The sequence below is a fragment of the Sander lucioperca genome, chromosome 19 (genome assembly GCF_008315115.2).
Source record: "Sander lucioperca isolate FBNREF2018 chromosome 19, SLUC_FBN_1.2, whole genome shotgun sequence".
NCBI classification, from domain to species: domain Eukaryota; kingdom Metazoa; phylum Chordata; class Actinopteri; order Perciformes; family Percidae; genus Sander; species Sander lucioperca.
In genome coordinates, this window is record NC_050191.1 from 10,470,169 (window position 1) to 10,492,182 (window position 22,014).

The following is a 22,014-nucleotide window of genomic DNA, read 5'->3' on the forward strand; positions in this document are numbered from 1 at the left end:
GTGGTCACACTGTTGGAGCGCTTGAACCTCCCATGCCTAAAAATGCACGAGTTACAGGGACATTGCTTGAAAATGTAGTAAACTTTGACTATGGACACAGTGTTTCTTCTGTCTGAGCCACATACCGTTTGTGATCCTCCACCTGGATACCTATAGAATGGAACTGAGGAAGGCCTTTACTTTCAGTCTCAGAGTCTGTTACAGTTTCCACCTGGTAAATACAGTCAACAGAACACCGTCAAATGATCATCATTCACAACTGAAATGAACACACAGTACAGTACAGACGCACATGTCTACTATTCAAAATGACAGCTTGATATTTAGAAATGTATTATATGTTGACTAGATTTCTTACCTACTTTGTATTACAGAAGATTTAAGTTTCCATTTTTGTTTTTCAGCTAGCAAAATAATTGGTGGATGTGCTGGTTCTGATGGGGGCTTTTAACAATTAAAAAACTTTGCTCTTTATTTACAATCCAATATTTAACATCTGTTTAAAAAAGTTACAAAAGAGCTGATTTTCACATGTAGGTCCGTATTGATGCCGCTCAAACCTACGGGATTTTTTAAAGTGCTCAACAAGAACCATAAAAGATGCTGACAGTCAGGTATGAATTGCTACTCCCCACTCGTTCTTCAGGGTAGAGAGGTATACCAAAAGTCAGTGCAACTGTAAGAAACCAGCACTTGTGAGTGCCACACAGACAGCCATCTCCGCAGTAGAACAACTAACAACTAAGGACATTTGCCTTCTAGAGATGCAGGAGCTACCTAAGTTAGTTGGACAGGCAGAATCCTTATCTTGCGGTGGAGCTACTCGTTTAGTTATGGACTCTAATAATGATCAGGCCAATGCAAATCAGCAAGCTCCAGAAGAACTTAACAGGTTTAGCAACCAGAAGCTAGAACAAAGAGAGTAAGTGAGATCCTCATTTTCTCTTCATTACTGCTGCCTTTAAATAAGCCCTGTCCACGTAATACAGCCTGACTCTTGTAAAGATCAAGAAGCCTCCAAAACCTTCTGGAATACTTCACACAGATTGGTACATTTGAGAATTTATAATACTATAAAAAAATACAGGATTAGCTAATTTGCACATGTGTAGTTGTATTGCTAATTCAACATTTTGAAATCTGCCTGGGGATGTTGACATAGAGTAAGTCTTCTTTAAAGAAACCTAACCGTTTTGTCAATAATCCAATTACTGCAATGCAATTGAAACAACTACCTATTGTACATAAAAATGTGCTTGTTGTGTTCTGATAAAAAAAAGTGTATTTGGTCGATTTTACGTTTTTCTTTTTATTGAAAACTGAGAGATGGTTTTACTTTGACTGCATTTTACAGGGTAGCTCTCATACATATTAACAATCTGAATATCAAAATGAAAAAAAGGAATTATCCTAGATAGAAAAAGACAGATGGGATTGGTGTAATTAGCATGAAGGCTGGGTAGTGAGTTTGGTGACTGCAAAGAGAGCAGCAAATTGAATGGTTATGTTGTTACCTGTATCCCGATAGAGGAACGTGGGGTTTTGAGGTACTCCTCGGCCTTGGACACCAGCACTGCTTTGTCACATGTCTGGACCGAGCTGTGGCTGCCCAAAGATGCATGTCTCTTGCCTGCTGCTGACTCCATGGCCATGGTGACCGCCTTGGTGCTGTCCAGGCTGTCCATGGAGCTGTAGATGGGACGACCAAGGCTATCCGTGGTCCACAGCCCACCCCGTGGATGCCTGCCCTCCTGGTAGGCATCTTGGGTGGACTCTGTACTGCTCTGGGCTGTCACAGAGATAAGAGGCTTGGTGGTGGTGGTGCGCGGGGGCACAGGAGGTGGAGTCTTCTTGTAACTGGGAGGATATGATACCGCTGGATAGCACAAGCAGGATGAGAGAACGAGGACGAGGCAAGACAAGGGTAGAGGATAAAATAAAACATGAGAATGAAAAATGTGGCCAAAAGCTGACAAGGACCAAGTGCTGCAGTTCACCTGTATCACACAGGGTGTGACAGAAGAGCATCATAGCATGATGGGATAAATAGCATATGGATCTAGGATAAAGCATTAGGGCACTTTAGCACTTAAAGCAAGGGAAATGTCAGTAAGGTGAAAGGCAACAGCAGCTTTGTAATATGTGTGTGTTTATTGGGGAGGTTCAATGAAGGATTATGGGAAAGATTTGCTCTGTTAAGTGCAAATGAGAATCTGATGGTAATCCATCCAGATGGACCTCACAGCAGAGAAACGTACCAACTTCACTTACTGGATTGTTTTCTTCTTCAAAGCTATAATAAAACACTGACTTTGTTTTTTTGTAACAGTTACTCAGCATACAAATTTTGAAAATAATTTTGAATACATTTTTTTACATGGTAAATGAAGATTTCTCTTTTAAGATATTGCAATATATAAAGTAAGTTTGCTCCATTAATTTAAAGAAAATAGCATTTGTTTGTTCAAGTCAGACTGACAATTTTTTTTAAAATTCCAAACAATGTTCCTTCACATTTTGAGCCTAATGGTTAATGCCTTACATGATGGTGAATATCCATGAACCCCATTCATGAGTTTTTGTCAAATGTTAACTTAAAATCTGCATGAATCACAGAAAAAATGAAACTATGAAAAGAATTGTAGCTGAAACTTTCTTTACACGTTTAAGCTGTGTCAAGACAGTCCTATAATGAGCATTCAGTCATTCACTCCTACATTGCTTCTGGTCAATTAATTTGGTCATTCACTTGTGAGTCTTTTATTAATTTCCTCATTATTCTTATATTCATTTCCATAGTAAAATATTCATTGTAGTACATACACTCAAACACACACACACACACACACACAAACCACTTTGGATTACAGGTAGTTAAGTGCAATAAGAAATAAGAAACCACAGGGAACTCTATTAAGATAAATCCAGTCACAGACTTGACTTCCTTCCAACTTGAAGGGGCTGCAGTTCTGCAAGACACAGTGGGTGGATACCAAAATGAAAAGAGCACGGTGACTCAGGCAGTGAGCAACACCACACATTCTATTTTTACACATTCTACCCATTCGACTTCGAAAATGTTACAAATTGCTTTGTATCAGATACAAATTGAGTGGCATAAACCTCTGCATTCCCCCACTGCCAGTATCTGTTTCTTGTGGTTACCTTGCATTTATTTGCCAATAAAACACATTACTGTAAAGTCAGTTCACTTGTTTGATTTTTGTCATGATTATCATGTGTAGGTCAACGATCAAGATGTTAAAATAATAGTTCACTTCCATGCCAATGGCTTTTCTAAAACATTCTCACTTTTAACAAATACAAATATCAGAGATATCTGATTATAAAACTGTACTAGTAAATGAAATGATATGAACATGAAGTCAAACGCTCACTTCCTCGTCATCTTTTCAAAGACATGTAAAACATTTACCTAACATGCTTTTCTTATGGAACCTGGCCTTCTAATTAAAGACATTTATCCTGGTCCTCAGTCAAAACTTATAATATAAAGGACTGTATATGTATTCCAATATTTTGATAAAGCATGGTAGAGTTGCTGCTCTTGGCAGCCACAGTCCACATTATAGTGATGAATTGAGTTTTTTGTATACTTGAGATGAAGCACTGTAGATGTTACCTACTCTAACTACAAAAGGCATTACTGTGCACAGCATATACTGTGTGTTAACAACCAATGAGTCAGGAGATTTTAAAACTGGAAGTTTGACCTAAAGTAATGGTGGCACTACAGGAAAGGTCATAGGGTCCACAACATTAGACTTCATATTGGGGATGTGCACTAAGACTTAAGACGACAAACAATTGAACAGTCAATTTTTATTGAATGTGACTGTGTTCCCTGGACTCTAAATTAGCCTATCATCAGACTGAAAGTTGAGTCAGTACTACACAGTTATTTTGCAGTTTATTAATATAATGTATGCTTGCCTAAATGGATTGAAATATGCAAACACATGTTTTGCCTTATATGCCTACATTTATGTGCTGGGCATAATTACACAATTATTTGCTTAGCTTAATGTTGTTTAGTGAAGACATTTCATTTACTGACTCCTCTTGGGCTGAGATAGGCCCTACTCAATCTGAAAAAGAAAAAGAAAAATCACAATGTCTTGCAATAACATTCACTGGACACCAGATGTCCTCCTAAAGACTGTATATACTTACTGTGAATATCTACCTGGATTCCAATATCAGTACTGGATTTTGTCAGTGGATTAAGATTGCACTGTGATTTGTGAGTGTCTTCATGTGCCTATGTCATCTGTATATTAGCATCCTTATATTTAGTTTATCTCCTTTTAAGTTTCAAGTTTCAAGTTTATTTCATTTATATAGCACTTTAAAAGCAAACAAGTTTGCACCAAAGTGCTTCACAAAGACAAAAAAAATAGTTTATAATACCTGGAGCTCACACTTAAGCTGCTAAAAGTCCTAAAAGTACCTTGGTACATTCACTCAACTACCATACTTAAGTACAATTTTTAGGTACAGTGCTCATGCTTAAGTACCACCATTGTATGCCTTTTTATACTTCTACTTCATTTTCACTACAGGGTTATAGATTTAAACATTTTCTAAAGTAGTTAAAAGTGAAGCTATGCACCTTATCTAGCTACAATGCTGCATACACAGTAAAAGAGCAGTAATAATAGTAATCATATGTAGTATTATAAAACTGTTGATGCTGGGCATATGTCCTATGTCTTATATTGTACTACATAAGCGTCGGGCACAGACTGAGGAGTGTCTCAATCTTCCAATAAGAATCTAATTCATGTTTATTTTAACCACAGAGTCAGAAATATCAGCACCTCCTGAAGTAATAACTGATTCGAGTGCTATGGTGTAGTGCAAATTCGCGTTTGCCCCAAAGAGAATTCACTTTAACACTATAAGAACAGGTGCTAGGTATAGGGTTTACATGTCTGGGTCTATACAAGCTACTGTAAAATTAAGTTGCGATATTTCCAATTACTGTCTTGAAGGTGGTGTGGCTCATTAACAGCCAGGGAGGAACAACATTAAACCTTAAAACATTGTGGTAAATAGCATCAGTTCCTTAAGATCAAAGTTCAATGTCTACTACATTGACATAAAAAAATCACAAAGGGAATTCAAATATAGAAGAAGAAGAAAATCTAATGTTGGCACTGACAATAGAGTCTCAATAAAAAGGAAAATCGCCCACTGAGAAGATGGCAAAGGCAAAAATTGTTTACGTCAACAAAGTAAATTTGCAGGGCTACTGTACAGCAGGTTTTCTTTTGAAATACTACGGCTTTAGTTGAAAGTTTGGCTAATATAGTCTAAGGTAGCATCCTGTCCTTTGTGTAGTCAGTTGTGCTTACATGGCTGTATTTGTATTGGATTGTTTGGTTTAGCACTGCTGCACTGGGCAGTTCAGTAAACAGACCCACACACTGGAGGTGCAGCCAAGACTAAATGGACATGAATGTCATGCTATAAAATAGTGTTGCTGCTCTGCTTAAAAGTTGTTTGTAGTATTACAAGTTATCAGTGAAGACCCTGGTTTCTGCCTTCAAAATAGTCATTTTGACACATCATCTGCCACACTGCAGCTCAGAAGCAGGGACATGCTTCTTGACCAAGACTCAAATTAACTAATCCAGGGGTGGCCAACCAGTTAGGTATAAAGAGCCACAAAAAAAAATGCACCATAGCAAAAAGCCACACAACACATGCACGTCCACACTACAACAGCAACAGTGTCTTCCAGATCTAATGACAGTCATAATACATAGCAGTTTTCATAGTTTTTTTTCTCACTTAGATTGACTCAGTGGGAAACCTGACAGTCTTTGTTATCCACAATCCTTTTCAGGTCTTGCTTGAACTCGGTTGTGGCCACTCGAAGCAACTCTTTCACTCATTTGTCACTAAAGGGGCTTTCAAACAATCGGATTCAGCAGTGAAAGGGTTAACGAGGAAGGTGATCTGTGGCCGCTGTTTTTCCTCAGGTTGCAGAATCTGTCCTCAAAACTCTGCTGCATTATTTTCCATTTTAAAATAATTGGCAAATGTATTGGCAGTATTGGCAGATGCATTCAAATGTGTTTTTTTGTTTACTTATCTGAAATACTGTATGTTTCAGAAAAGTTAAAAACAATCAACCAATGACACAGCCCCCAGCCACACAGTAAGAGCCTCACAGGAGCAGGCAAAGAGCCGCATACGGCTCAAGAGCCACAGGTTCGCCACCCCTGAACTAATCTATCTACAATTCATCCTCATGTATCTCCTCACTGACTATCCAATTACTTTCTGTTGCCTTTTCTAACTTCATCAACTCTCACAGTGACTCAATACTGTGTGTGACACAAGGCTTATCATATTAGAACACTTGAGAAGCAGCAGGCTATCGCTTAAATAATAATCAAACTAATCAATTAACTGTTAGAAAATGTATTGATGGCTATTTATTGTCTACGTTGTATATCAAGCACTAATGTCTAACATACTTTGGATCATAATTTGATGATTTACAGCTTTTCTCTCATTTATAGGTTATCATTATCATTTGAAGATTGGGCTCTGGGACATTGTAATGGGATGTGATGGGAAATCAGCAGATTAATCGATGATCAAAGATACATTCTTTTTTTTTTTTTTTTTTTTTTTTTTTTACAATTTCCCCCTTCAAATCTGTGTTTGTTAAAAGTTGGAACATTGACAAGATCCTTGAGCGAAGAAAATAGTGGCGCCATGTTTGTAGATCTGTTTCGGAAACGATGTCCATTTGAGAAAGAACTGGATTTAAAAGTTGGTTTGGGCAAGTACACAGCTGAGAAGCATTTGACTGAGACTGAGACTACCGTTATACGGATGACAGTCAAATGAATACGTAAGTATTTTAACTGTTCACTACTTTTTGCAACAGAGAATGCAGGGGTCAACATGAGTATAATTATCTATACGTCAATTGATCTTAAAACTGACTTACGAAAGTAAATGTTGGGTTAATGGTAAAAAAACAAAAAAACATGTATTATACACATATTGCATATACATTTGTATGTAATTTATAATATGGTATTAGGTTGTAACGTTAACCGTTAGTAGACGCCCGCATAGAGTGACCTAGATTAGTTTGAAAAGGTATTTATTAGCATTAACCCTGATAACAAGTCAGGTAAAGCAATATTTTAGTGGTTTTAGGGAATGTAGCCTACTGGTGTAGCAATATGTCTGGGACAAAATCACTAATAATAGCTTCAAACTGGAAATAAATACTGGAAACAGCTCTTAGCAATAAACATACATACATATCTTCTTTGTAGCGTCCATGTTTTTCCCCACAAACGACTAGCTCATGAACAGAACACACCGAAGTCAGAAGAACAACTTCCCCATTCTGGAAATGGAAACATCCGAGGAGCACGTGAATGCAGCAGAAGCCTTGAGGAGTCGCTCGAACTGAAGGTAGCTTGAGGAGGATTCTGACATGTAAATTGTTTATAAGCCTCTCAAAACACTCCTGCGACTGAATCCACTTATTGTCTGTTAGCACGGTATGTTATAAATACACATATTTACACCGACATGTACAGCGAGCTAAATAAATACAGCTTCCGATGGTTTCTGGCGTTGTTTACGTTACGTCTAGCGCTCGCGACCAACGTCAACAAAACAAAAACAAAACAACGTAAACAGGTAAGCTAGCTAGCGACATTAAGAACTGGAGTACATTCACGATGGTTAATCGACAACCAGGGGCCTGTTTCACAAAACCAAGATAAGGGATTAAGCCGGGATTTATCAGTTATCCTGGATGATTTAAGGCTTGACTCGGTTTACGAAAGCGGAGGCACATAAATCACCATGGAGATTTATTCTGTGCAGCTAGCCTGCTCCCGACCAGGCTAACAGCCAGGATTTATTAATCCTGGAGCCTTTTCTGATCACCCAGCAGTGGTTTTACCTTATTGTTATCAGCCTGGATTAAAATACAACAGGTGCATATTGCTGTTCATTTAAGTACTGTTATTATTTAAAGTTTTAAATTATAATTATTCATGTGACAGTCATTGTTACTGTTATATTGCTGTATGCAGACTACTGTTCATATTGTTGTTAGAAGTTTGATGAATATATTATGGCAGTTGTTGAGATAATTAGAAAAGGCTGATACAATTTCAAATGTGTTTTAAATGAAGTCTGTTACTAAGGGCAATATATACAATGCTGTACATTTCTATAGTTGACCAATGCACCTTGAATTATTTTAGTTGATTAACTTTTTTAATTCTTTAACAATAAGGATCATGTTTGTTCCTCTTCCATGTGCATTGTATTTGGCATTCTTGGCACACAAATTGTGTTGTCCAGTAAACTGGGACTATAATTTGGGAGGATTGTACAATTTAAAGAACATATCCTAATTGTACAATCCTCCCAAATTATAGTCTTAGTTCACTGGACCAGTAACTATCTAGTGATGTAGGCTACTGTACATTCATGTAACAACAGGGAGAGGACACCTTAATGGTTTTTGACCTTATATTTTGCTGGGGGGGGAAATAACTGATGAATATACTCTGTTCTATTCATGTTTACAGTGTGCATGGAATGTATCATTTAATTATCTTTATAGTTAGATTTTAGAGTCCAATTTCTTCAGTGTCTTTATTTTCTATGTCCATACATACAAGGGTGCAAGGAATATAATATGTAGAGAAGGAAACTCGTCCTCTATAAAAAATAAAAAAAACGCGAGAAAAAGCATGGCTGATAATAGCGCACCGACTGAATGATATATCTAAAAATATACATTTATGAACTACTGCTCTTAACTGAAACCATTCAATGAGTCCCTTGTCATTTGCAAAAACGAACAGTTGTATACTTTGCATTAAAAGCGAGCAGTGGAAGTTAATATGACTTAGGAAATTCATATTTTAGCCCATGAGAGAGAGGGAGGAACAGAGTGAAAGAGATATTTACGCATCATATTCTAGCATTGTAGAAAATTGATCTTCATGGTAAATTTCCTGAGTAACATTATCTTCTGCTTACTTTTAAGGAAAAGAGTACAACTGTTAATTTGTGCAAATGATTAGTAACCTAATGCTTGAATGGAATGATTATGACAGCTTCAGTTCAGAGCAGTGGTCAGTTAATGTATATTTTTAGGCTACTTTACGCATTCAGTCGGTCCGTGATCGTCTGCTACGCTTTCTCTCACTGTTTCATTACAGCGGCCGTGTTTCTTTTCTTTTTATACAAATAATGTGTTTCACGTCATCATACTTCCACAAGAAGCTGCTGCTCACTCTGTATAAAGTATGTACAATGCGTATTCTCCATTTTGGCATCAGTAAATCTGTGATCGACCTCGCGGTCTTTTGAGGAAAGCCGTGGACGCGCATCTATCTGAATTACTTCATCCTGGCTCGACCTAGTCGCTCCTCCTCAGCCTGGCTTGGCCTTCGTGAAACGCACCAAGCCAGGATGCACAGATTAGACTAGGTCAAGCCTCGCTTTATCAGTTATCCTGGATTTATATATTCTGCTTTTGTGAAACAGGCCCCCGACCAGGCTAACAGCCAGGATTTATTTAATCCTGGGGCCTTTTCTGATCACCCAGCAGTGGTTTTACCTTATTGTTATCAGCCTGCATTAAAATACAACAGGTGCATATTGCTGTTCATTTAAGTACTGTTATTATTTAAAGTTTTAAATTATAATTATTCATGTGACAGTCATTGTTACTGTTATATTGCTGTATGAAGACTTCTGTTCATATTGTTGTTAGAAGTTTGATGAATATATTATGGCAGTTGTTGAGATAATTAGAAAAGGCTGATAACATTTCAAATGTGTTTTAAATGAAGTCTGTTACTAAGGGCAATACATACAATGCTGTACATTTCTATAGTTGACCAATGCACCTTGAATTATTTTAGTTGATTCATTTTTTTAATTCTTTAACAATAAGGATCATGTTTGTTCCTCTTCCATGTGCATTGTATGTGGCATTCTTAGCACACAAATTGTGTTGTCCAGTAAACTGGGACTATAATTTGGGAGGATTGTACAATTTAAAGAACATATCCTAATTGTACAATCCTCCCAAATTATAGTCTTAGTTCACTGGACCAGTAACTATCTAGTGTTGTAGACTACTGTACATTCATGTAACAACAGGGGAGAGGACACCCCAATGGTTTTTGACCTTATGTTTTGCTGGGGGGGGAAATAACTGATGAATATACTCTGTTCCATTCATGTTTACAGTGTGCATGGAAACTTGTCCTCTATAAAAAATAAAAAAACCGCGAGAAAAAGTGTGGCAGATAATAGCGGACAGACTGAATGATAGTCTAAAAATATACATTGATGAACTACTGCTCTTAACTGAAACCATTCAATGAGTCCCTTGTCATTTGCAAAGCAAACAGTTGTACACTTTGCATTAAAAGCGAGCAGTGGAAGTTAATATGACTTAGGAAATTCATATTTTAGCCCATTAAAGAGAGCGGGAGAAACAGAGTGAAAGAGATATTTACACATCATAGCGTTGTAGAAAATTGATCTTCATGGTAAATTTCCTGAGTAACATTATCTTCTGCTCACTTTTAAGGCAAATAGTACAACTGTTAATTTGTGCAAATGATTAGTAGTCTAATCCTTGAATGGAATGATTATGATGGTTTCAGTTCAGAGCAGTGGTCAGTTAATGTATATTTTTAGGCTACTTACGCATTCAGTCGGTCCGTGCTCGCCTGCTACGCTTTATCTTGCTGTTTCATTACAGTGGCCGTGTTTCTTTTCTTTTTATACAAATAATGTGTTTCACGTCATCATACTTCCACAAGAAGCTGCGGCTCACTCTGTATAAAGTATGTACAATGCGTATTCTCCATTTTGGCATCAGTAAATCTGTGATCGACCTCGCTGTCTTTTGAGGAAAGCCGTGGACGCGCATCTATCTGAATTACTTCAGCCTGGCTCAACCTAGTCGCTCCTCCTCAGCCTGGCTTGGCCTTCGTGAAACGCACCAAGCCAGGATGCACAGATTAGACTAGGTCAAGCCTCGCTTTATCAGTTATCCTGGATTTATATATTCTGCTTTTGTGAAACAGGCCCCAGAAGCTGTCTTTTCCTAACATTGGGAAAATATCAATGTTTGGAACATGTCGAGTTTAGAGAAGTGCTGTTGGAGTGGCTTTTACAAGTTTTTTTTACGTTTTGATATATTGACATATTTTAACAATAAAAAGCCCTATTTTGTAATATTGGAGAATATATCAGTGTTTAAAATAAACCAAGCTTTTAGGCATGGACAGAGGAATGTTGCTGACGTAGTTTGAAATGTTGTATGGACGTTTCGCTACACCTTTTTGAAGTAGGGGTGCACAAAAAAAGGCAGACAATATATATTTTTTAAATGCTTTCCATTCATTACTTAAATAACTGTCATAAAACACAGCGTGTTCAAACCGAGAACAGAGTTCGCTTTCCCGGAAAAAACAAAAGACTTTCATCCCGGAAATGCTTGTTCCTTGGGAATGTTTTAATCCAAACCACGTTCTTTCCCCTAAACTTAACTATAGTCGTTTTGGTGCCTAAACTTGATGTCGCTGCATTACGCTCACTTTTTGTCGCCTAAACTTAACCGTAATGTCGGCCATAACTTATGGCAGCTCACGGTGCCCTGTACTAGACTCAAAGCCCCCTATTCTCGGGTAACTCAACTTTAAATTATTCTGCTCCTCCAGTAGCCATGGCTGTCTCTGTCAACTGCTTTTAACATGCTCCGTTCACGTGAACATACAACTGATTTTAACAGGCCACATTCACGTGAACAGAAAATTGCGTTGCCTGTATCTTTTCACGTCAACCCTCCATAAAGATTTATCAGCCTACTTTAAGTGAAGAACAGTGACAGTAAAAATGTATTTCACACTATTATTATGGTTAAACTTTGGAATTTATTTTTATTTTGTGGTTCACATGCATTCCGAATCGTGAGTGTTCAACTATGGTCCGTTACACCACTATTTTGAAGATTAGCTATCATAGGCGTCTTTTTTCACACCGCTGCACAGTAACTCGCTGCCTTCAGTCATTTCAGTCAACGAGGGGAAGGCCGCAGATGGCAGAGGGGAAGCGGTTTTGATCACAGCTGTAGGGGTATGAATAGGGTGACCAGACGTCCCTGGTTGCGGTGACCTGTCCCAGGCTGGACCTGTCCCCGGAAATGTCCCTGGTTTTCACTGTGACTGACAAACCCGAAATTGGAATGAAAGAAAGAAAACATTGACCAAACTTATAGTCGCGCTGACTAATACACCCTACACGCGCAAACTCAAGCCAGAGCAAGCGCTGCTCAGACCTCAGAGATGTTCTAGAACAGGGGTCACCAACACGGTGCCCGCGGGCACCAGGTAGCCCCCAAGGACCACATGAGTAGCCCTCAGGCCTGTTCTAAAAATGAAAATTGAATATTGACATTATCAGTTTCCCACCTTGTTAAGTCATTGTTGATAATTATTGTGAGAAATCATTAACGTAATCAGTGTCTTCACATAGATGAGTATCATTAATCATTAATAATCATATATAACTAAAGGCAAACTGAGCAAATTTGTTATTTCAGAAGAGTGTATCAAACTGGTAGCCCTTCGTATGACTCAGTAACCATGAAGTAGCTCTCAGTTTCAAAAAGGTTGGTGACCCCTGTTCTAGAATGTCCATATTTTACGATGCTAATATTACTGTTTATTTACATGGAGTCTGGTGGGTTTAGCGAACGCAATTTCGAGGACTTTTTATGTTTAAAAAAAGGATCTTACTCTAACAGAAAGATCGACCTCCTTAGAAATCCTTTCCATAATGTTGTCAGACACTTAGAATATTAATCTGAGTCTGTCAGTGGCAAAACGAGCACTTTTATGAACGTAAATACAAGCTGGACAATTGTCCTATTAACTTACATTATAGCTTGTTTCGCCTTTGCCGACTGCAGCGATCTCGTTTGACCATTGTCAAAGGAAAATATTTCCTCAATAGTTTTAACTGTATCCGATACTCAATGAGTTGTTGCAGAAACAAGTCTAGCATGAAGCAATAAAGCAAAAGCTGTCAGATAAATGTAGTGCAGTAAACATTACAACATTTCCCTCTGAGGTGTATTGGAGTACAAGTATGAAGTAGCAGTAGGGGCGATTCTAGGATCAGACCTTTAGGGGGGCTCAGCCCCTAATGAGAATGTGACACAGATATAGTGCATGCAAAAGTGTTAATCTGCGCCATGAAATTACCAACTTCTTCACAACCGCACTCCTGCTCTCCCTCTGACAGACAGAGACTCAGCCAAAGGCGTGAGTCTGGCACAACCACCTCAACCAGAATCTAAGCTTTCCAATGATATTTGTGCCAGTTGCTGTGACAAATGGTTTGCGAGAAAATTAACATTGAACTTACATGAAATGTTATCATATTTGCATTCTGCATAAATCTCTGCACACCCATTACTCTCTGTGAAATATTTCACAAACTCTTCACTTAACACATGCATCGGTACAACAAGCGGTTCTTTGGTAATCTGGTTTTGAAATTGCAACAAAATTTCTACATGGTCTCCAACTTTGGGCCAAAATTATAATGTATTCTCATGTAAACTATTTATATCAGCACAGACATTTTTGTAAATTGCTTAGCCAGTGTATCCCACCATAATGGTTATTATATTGCCAGATTCCAGACAATCCCATTTACTTATATATATATATCCCACTTACAAATATGAATATATATTTCTACTGGTATGCTTCCTAGTGACATTAATGCAAAAATATGAAGAAAAACCTATTCCACCTGTGTGTGCATGGTTAAAATTCTAAAGTGCAAAATAGTTCAGGCTACAGCACAAATACAGTATTTCCATCCATAGATAAGAATAATCAAGTCTTACCTCTGAATTTCTCTTCAAAGTGCACCAGATTGATGCATTTAAACATTAAAATAGACAAAATGTTCTTACAGGGGAGCATGCCCATGGACCCCCCTAGGGGGGCTTGTGCCCCAGTGCAGCTCTAGGTCTAGTGACACCCCTGGGTAGTGTCCCCGTTTTAAGTTTTACAAAGATAAAAACATTACCTTTTTTGGAGGTATTTACGCTTCTGAGCTGAAAATTTCCCCGGATTTTGTCTCAGAAATATGGTCACCTTAGGTATGAAGCGGTTGCCGCCCACGTGAACAGTAGGAAACGCTTTTAAAAACGTGTGCTTTTTTGGGAACGCTCCTGCAGGCAGGCAGTTGCTGCGCGGCCATGGGAAACTGCAAATGAAGCTGACGACCGCCTATGGTTTGCTATAACTGCCGTTGTAATGCCTCTGCAAATAACCAGGGACATACTGTGTTTGCAGGGCAAGCTTTTCAGAGCCACTTTTCAAGCCTACAGAGGGGAATGTTTTTCACAACATAATGTACGAAAACATTAAACAAAAGCCTCTGTGTTAAGAGCCCTTACGTGTTAGCCTGTTAAAGTGATGTGTAACCCAACCATTTACCAGGAAGATATTGTCTTTCTTTCTTTCTTTCTTATCGTTAGCAAAAGTATCCGGACCCCCTTAATACACCCACGGATGTATGACTGCAACTGAAATGTAGTTTGCAAAGATAAGGGCTAGTATGGAGAAAAAGAGAAGAAATGGAGACGGACTGGTACCTGGAGGTGGCTGAGCGCGGTCCACACTGCAGGAAGTAGGGAGACGAAACTGAATCCCTGCAAGGAGCAAACACCAGTTAGAAAGAACAAATGCAGGTATCGAACACACTAATGCACACCTACAGTAAATCATCTTTCCATACCTACCACAACTAACTCCAAGAGGTCATTGAAAAATATTTACAGAATGTTTTCTTTTTGCCTGTTCAGTTGTTAGGTCCGTCAGTAACCAGCAGGGAGAGCGAGAAACACAGATGTGCTCAATATACAGTGTTAGAAATGGGTCACGTCAATGTTTTTTCTTAAATGTTGAATGTGCAGAGCAGCTGAATGCACTTGGGGAAAGTGCATTTGGCCTATAATGATTTCATATGAATGAGCTACATTTACAGTCCTACTGTAACAAACTCAAACACTGCTTCACCATGATAACAAATAAGTAGAAGTGCTGATTTCTGGGTAACATTCATTATCCAGCATTTGCTGTGTTTCTTTCTCAAAATGCAGACATTCTAATGGCACTGACAAAACTTGCAACTTGATGGACAATGCACATAGGCAGCAATTCTCCAGGAGGTGCCTCAACCTTATTTAAGTGCCTGATAACAAAACGTATTGCCAGGGACATTTGAATATGTATTTGCCTAGACTTTAGTTTATACTTGTTCGCTTTTGCCTCTGTTGTAGCTGCCAATGTTGTCGAAAAACGTCTTATTGAATTATAACACTAACAATAGAATCACAATAAAATTAAGTAAGAGGCAAAAGATGATCCAAAATGGACCAAATTGAAAATCGGCTATATTGTCTTTAGGTTAAAGCCTTTGAATAATTAAATATCTGCCAAGGTTGTTTTTTGCCCATCTGCATTTCCCTAATATATGTTGACCATGTATCATTATCTAAAGCAGTGGTTTCCAACCTTTTTTCCTTGGCGCCCCCCCTACTTATGTCTAAGAAAAGCTGAGCGCCCCCCTCCGAAACCGAAGTGGAGGTAACTCTCGAGATAGATCCTTACTTTCTTTTTTGATACAGAGGAGTTATCAGCACTTTTATGTTTCTCCGCCATGTTTCATTCATAAAATAGTGATGCTGTGGCGGCAGTAAAAATGAGGATGATAGCAGCTAGCAGCTAGCAGCTAGCAGCTGACCTGATGACAGCAAGGGTCACAGGTTAAGAGGTCCCGGAGGTCTGGCCTACTAAGTAGCCTGCCTACAATTTTAAGCGAGAACAAAAATGCATAGTTTTTATACAGACTTTTGTATACATTATATATTCTAGTGTATTATCATAATTTGTTTAACATTTCATATTTGTTTTTTTTTACCTCAACCTCAAACCAGATAAAGACTTGCGCACCCCCTGTGATCTTTGCCGCCCCCCTGAGGGGTCCCTGGACCCCAGGTTGGGAACCACTGATCTAAAGATCAATCCTTACTTATCAGGCATAAGATAACATGCATCATCTGAATCTGAAAACAGACAGCTGTGCTTTATCTTATTTTACATATAAGACACAGAGCAGACATCATTAAAACATAAATATAAAAATGAAGTCAAATTTTAAAATTCAGAACTTAATAAAACCAATTTATATTTTCCAATTAATGGTTTTAAATGGCGAGATAATTAACTCCTTTTCTCTCTATTTTTTGGATATTAGACATATATTAAATATTTAAGTATTAAACTTGGTTCATTAGCGGTACAGTGTGTCTCCTAAAAGAGAGGCACAGAGTATTGCAATTTTTAGAGTATAAGGCCATAAATAATGTTATGTACAGGCAAAGACTTAGCAAAAGAGACAGACAATCATTATAATCAACTACTGAATTAGCCACTCCACAACTGTAGTAAAATACCACAAATATGAGCTTGAATAGAAACATTTCAGTCCCTGTCAAGTGGAATTTTTGTAAATCTAACAGAAATGAGGTCTAGACAGTAGGGAAACAAAGAAAATCAGACAAAATGTGTGCAGAGATCCAGACAAAGATAGACAGATGTTTTTAAACGGAAAAGCCAGACAGTCTGTCAGTCTATTTTTCTATCTTTTTTTTTATTTATGTTTTTACTTCCTCTGGTGATGCAACACAATATAGTATATTTAAAAGTGGCATGCTGTACTGCAGCATGTGGAGTTCCACGTTTTACATTCCCATTTTTCAAATCGTATCCTGAATGGGTATGACCACCCCGCTTATACAGTATTTAAAGCATAACTCTTGCCAAAATGCACCCTAGGGTCTTTTTGTGAATGTACCCGAGTCAAACTTTCGTTTAAAAGCATATTTAGGATGGAAAAGCGACTTTTAAGATTTATCGTATTCTCGTTTTCGGTCAAATGGCCTTTTGAACGGGAGTCCTAGGGGCACTACTATGATCGCATCAAAATCACTATTTCACACACTAAGAAGGCTCGACACAACATGAAACTTTGCTCGAAGTATCACCCGGGGCTCTACACATGAACTTGAGCATTGAGAACATTGTTTGTGTACACAGAGTTTACTAAAAAGAAAGGTTTTGAACGAGTCACGTTAGCAGTTGTTGTTTACGCTAGCCGCCATCTTGTCAGTCAAAAAGTGTCGATCTCGAATGTGAATGAACGGACTCCATAGGAGGAAATGTCATTCTTATATGAGGCTCCTTTTTCAACTACAAGATCAATATTGTTTTTCACTAACGACAAAACAACAAATTATCCGTGCATTTATATGGAACTAAGCTTTAGGAGCTTTCCATCTTTACTCTCCTCCCTGTTACGTTGCATTCGGAGATCGACTATTTTTGACTGGCTCGATAGACGGCGACCAGAAAAACCAACAGCTACAGTGAGTTGTTAAAACCTTTCTTTTTAGTAAACTCTGTGTACACAAACAATGTTCTCAAGGCTCGAGTTCATGTGTAGAGACCCTGGTCATACTTTGAGTAAAGTTTCATGTTGTGTCGAGCCTTCTTAGTGTTTTAAAAATAGTGATTTTGATGCGATCATAGAAGTGCCCCTAGCTCTCCCATTCAAAAGGCCATTTGACCGAAAACGAGAATACGATACATCTTAAAAGTGGCGTTTCCGTCCTAAATATGCTTTTAAACGAAAGTTTGACTCGTGTACATTCACAAAAAGATCCTAGGTTGCATTTTGGCGAGAGTTACTCTTTAAAGCCAGTTTACTGCATTTCAATCCCTTTGTATTTGGTTACATGAGCTTACTTACAGGAAGTGCAAGTACACTGCTGCACTTAAAATATAATTATAATACTAATTACTGGAAAATTAAGTGATCACTTATTGTGTTCACACTTTGCCATGTGAGCATGATAAGTGCAGCTGAGATTCCAGATTGATTATGTAGGTACTATTTAAACTATGGTACTTGAATGGACTTTATGTAAAGTGTGACCTAATATCATTTCATAAACGTTTTGGTGCAGAGAAATGAAACAGACCTTCTCTCTTGTGCTTTTTCAACAAGGCCCCTCAAACCTTTTGTTCCTTTGTGGTCAAGACTTAAATTTCAGAAAAATCGTTGCAAAAGTTCTGACTGCGTCTCCTTCCCGTCCGACTCCCTCCATTCGTGCCAGAGGCCGTTCTTGCCATAGTTGTGGACTCAGACTGGCAAAGAGGCTGGTGAGATGCTGTTCTTACTCAGGTCAGGGTGGATTGTGGCTTAATGACGTGCATGCAATGACTGACGAGCTGCATACATGAGCATGGGGGCTGAAGATGTAACAAAGTGAATGTGAAGCCTCTCCGGTCTTAATGTAACACTTTTGTTTGACTCCATGCTGTATTAAGCATGGAAACTGAGTAACTATCTAGCTTCACTCCATTTAGCAAGGGCTCAGAAAAAACATATTTATTTCTTTTATCTGAGTAATTATATTGCAAAATCATTGTGTTTAAAGTAGAGATGTTCCGATACTGATACCAGTATCTGTATTGGCTCCGATACTGCCTAAAACGCTGGTATCGGTATCGGGAAGTACTGGAGTTTATGCACCGATCCGATACCACGTAATAAAGCCCTAAAGAAAATCTACGTTAAAGTAGTTAATTTATGTTCTTTTTCCATTATAACTGACTGTCAAACTGGATAATAAAAGAAAGTTCTGTGGCATTCATTGTTTGTTTGTTCATGTTTCACAAAGAGTTTAACCTGAGCCAGACTGATAACAAAGATAGAAATAATATCACATCCATACAGTAGAATACAGTTGTTAAAACATAATAAAATATATGACACACTGGTATTGGATCAGTACTCGGTATCGGCCGATGCGCAAGTTCAGGTATCAGAATCGGTATCGGGAAGCAAAAAATGGTATCGGGCCATCTCTAGTTTAAAGCCTAAAAACCACTGCCTACAGCTTTATCTAGTTACAATATAAGAATTAGCTCTCTTTTTAACAATTTATACAATATATGGACCAACAAGCACTGCTTTTATTTTACATAATTGCATAAATGTAGCATGTAGTCTACTCCAAGTTTTTTCATGAAGCTAGTGTAGCTTGTTTATTGCTAGGCACATCATAACATCCCTAATGTGAAAATAACTGAGAAAACATATTAATTTGATGATTACTGTATATCTTACATTGCATAAGTAAACATGTCTATTTAGTGATAAACTTGAGGATTACGTGCAAATTAAATCTTACTTGTGTACTGAAATAGTCTAAAATTGACTTTTCTTGCTTACCTAAATGGTATTTCTTTAGTGTCGCATAAAAGACACATATTGCCACAGGCAAAATAAATTACTGTGTTTAGCTAAAAAAAACACTGGGCTTTGCAAAAAAAAAAGAATTGACTAAAGGGAATTTATAATTTCTTTCTATCAATGTTACTATACCTGACTCAACCATTGTGAAAATTCGTCGGGCCTAGGATTGAGCTTGAGTATGGCACTGGTGGTTAGCAAAGTTGGATGAGTGGATGGATCTATAAATGGATGAATGGATGGATGATTTGACATAGGACAACTAGTAGGACTTGAGGGTGTGTAGGTCAGGAATTCCAGCTGATTCTGCTGGATTTACACAATTTAAAACATAAGTTTTGTAGGCCTTTTTTCAAGATTAATTCAATTAAAACAAACATGTTGTTCATAGCCACATACATATATACATACAGTGGTGATGCCCCCATGGATGCAAGGTGGATTAACCTTTTATGTATGATATATCACAACAAACCAATACAAATCAATGGCCCGAAAGTATAATTTCAACAAATTCTCTTTTAATTGCCTTTGCCCCAGTGATGAGGTAGGTGTTAGCGTCCCAAATAAATCCACAAAAAAGTTAACCTTCTCCAGCCTTCACAGTTAAAGTAACTTTAAATGCCCGATAGCAGCCCCTAGAAGCTGTGAAGTTCATTGTACCCTATAATCACAAGTGTTGGACAAAACAAAGAACATATTGACCATATTGCTATTGTTAGAGCCTTACCTATAGTTGGGTTAAAAAGATGTTTGTCTTGAATGTACAATGTACATGTACAAGCAAATCCAAAGAGTTGTTAAAATTGAAGAATTCACCCTCTTGAAGGATGTGTGTGCAAAGATTATATTTTTGGTCTGAAAGTGGCACTAGAATAGCGTTCTGTCGAAAATGTAAACAGTTAATTAAATTGGGAAGTGTGCATTTGCGCCAAAAATTTTAACCAAATCTGCCCATTCCATGTGTACACATGGAAGCTTTGGCATGATGGTGGCACTATAGAAAAGGTCATGGGTTCACCAAAAACTTAAGGGTTCATCCTTTGGGGATCTGACTCTCAACCAGTCTTTAATAGCTTCTTTAATATGTTGCTTTAAACAAAAGTGTTGGACAGATAAAACAACTGACAGATCATTAGATATCACCATTCACAGGTTCTGCTGCTAGTGGGGCCATTAAAGTGGGTTTGCTATAGTACAGCAATGGCAGCTGAATATAAACTTTGCCACCAAATATAAACATTTCATTATGAACAGACCTTTTTAGATGGAATATTAGCCCACACAATGTGCGTAGTTTGTTAGAGAATTGTATGTTCAAGACGAGCTGGAACCAATAACGAATGCCACATATGAAACTGTACCAACCCAATATTTCTGACTACAATTATAATACTGTATGTAGGTTTACTTGTAGACTGCATGAAATCTTCCACGTTTCAATTACTTCAGCATGCCAGAGTTCGTAATCTGCAACCATGTGAAAGTTTTGAATATGAAATCATTCACCCACCACCCTTAAAGTTAAGTTTGAGTATTGGTAGTGGTATCTATCCTTCCCCTAAAACAAATAAGCTGAATTTATGCCATCAATGTCAAAATCACAACTACTGAAAGTGACTGACTTGAATACAGATCTGAAAAGGCCTTTTTATACTTAAACAACTGTGGCTTGTCCACAATTTAAGTATGAAAACCTGATTTGATGATATCGTCTCAAAGCAGCATTGATTTGTGCTGGTTTGTAGAACAAAGCAGTTATGTTGGTCATAACCTGCCTTGCTGCATGCCAGGATATTTAAAATAAAGACACACTACTGTGTGCTGATTTTATTCCCCTCTGTTCGCTCAAAGAAAATGTATACAATGGTTAAAGCAAGTGGGTGAATCACTACTAATACCAATGAATTTGAACAAAAGTATTATAAATCATAACAAATAAAAAGAAACTAAATAAATAATTTCATGGATTTTGTAAAAGGCTTCATCCACATCTCAGTTAAAGTATGTTCCAGATGTGCACAGTTGTGTCTGTTCAAATGCAGTAGATATTGTACAATAAATGCCAGTGTGCTAAACACAAGGCCAACATGTGGGACAGTAAACAACAGATGTTTTAGTTTTATTCTTTTGATTTGTTGAAATCATTATCTAGTACTAGTGCATACTCTTAAAAATTCCACTTGATTCAATGTGGAAACAGATGAAAACATTTAAATGTATTATACATACTTAGTGAGTATGACAGAATTTTTAACTTATGATATATCTTATTTTAGTGGAAAATGTTAATGAGTCAGACAAAATGTATGAAAAACTATTAACAACATATAAAAAAAGATAGAATAAAGCGGTTCCCTACCAGACCTACCGTACTCTCTACGCCCCCTTGCTAAGCTACGGGCGCCTAAAATGGGGGAAAAAATAAAATAAAACAAAAAGGTGATAGCTTAGTAGAAAAGCAATGCATATTGACAGGGTCAAAGTAAAATACACTGTGTCTGGCCCATGCTGTGTACAGTATTTGTGTGTTACAGTGTGTAGACTACTCACTATGGACACAAA

General features: G+C 37.8%; 1 protein-coding gene and 1 long non-coding RNA gene across 3 annotated transcripts in view; one reads left to right on the forward strand and one right to left on the reverse strand.

Annotated features, from left to right (window-relative positions):
* Positions 1-22,014, reverse strand: part of LOC116066274 (disks large-associated protein 2) — a 107,658-nt gene that overhangs the window by 9,774 nt on the left and 75,870 nt on the right. For both annotated transcript variants that reach the window (XM_035995481.1, XM_031322244.2), the window contains 4 exons: positions 14,723-14,779; positions 1,515-1,876; positions 126-211; positions 1-36 (listed from right to left, as the gene is read on the reverse strand). The exon at positions 1-36 is cut by the window's left edge and continues 371 nt beyond it. In XM_035995481.1, coding sequence (XP_035851374.1) covers positions 1-36; positions 126-211; positions 1,515-1,876; positions 14,723-14,779 — 541 coding nt within the window. The remainder of the gene's footprint in view (positions 37-125; positions 212-1,514; positions 1,877-14,722; positions 14,780-22,014) is intronic.
* LOC116066283 overlaps positions 7,410-22,014 on the forward strand; it is a 64,811-nt gene continuing 50,206 nt past the window's right edge. Inside the window, exons 1-2 of the long non-coding RNA XR_004108929.2 lie at positions 7,410-7,559; positions 14,606-14,818. This is a non-coding gene — a long non-coding RNA (uncharacterized LOC116066283). The remainder of the gene's footprint in view (positions 7,560-14,605; positions 14,819-22,014) is intronic.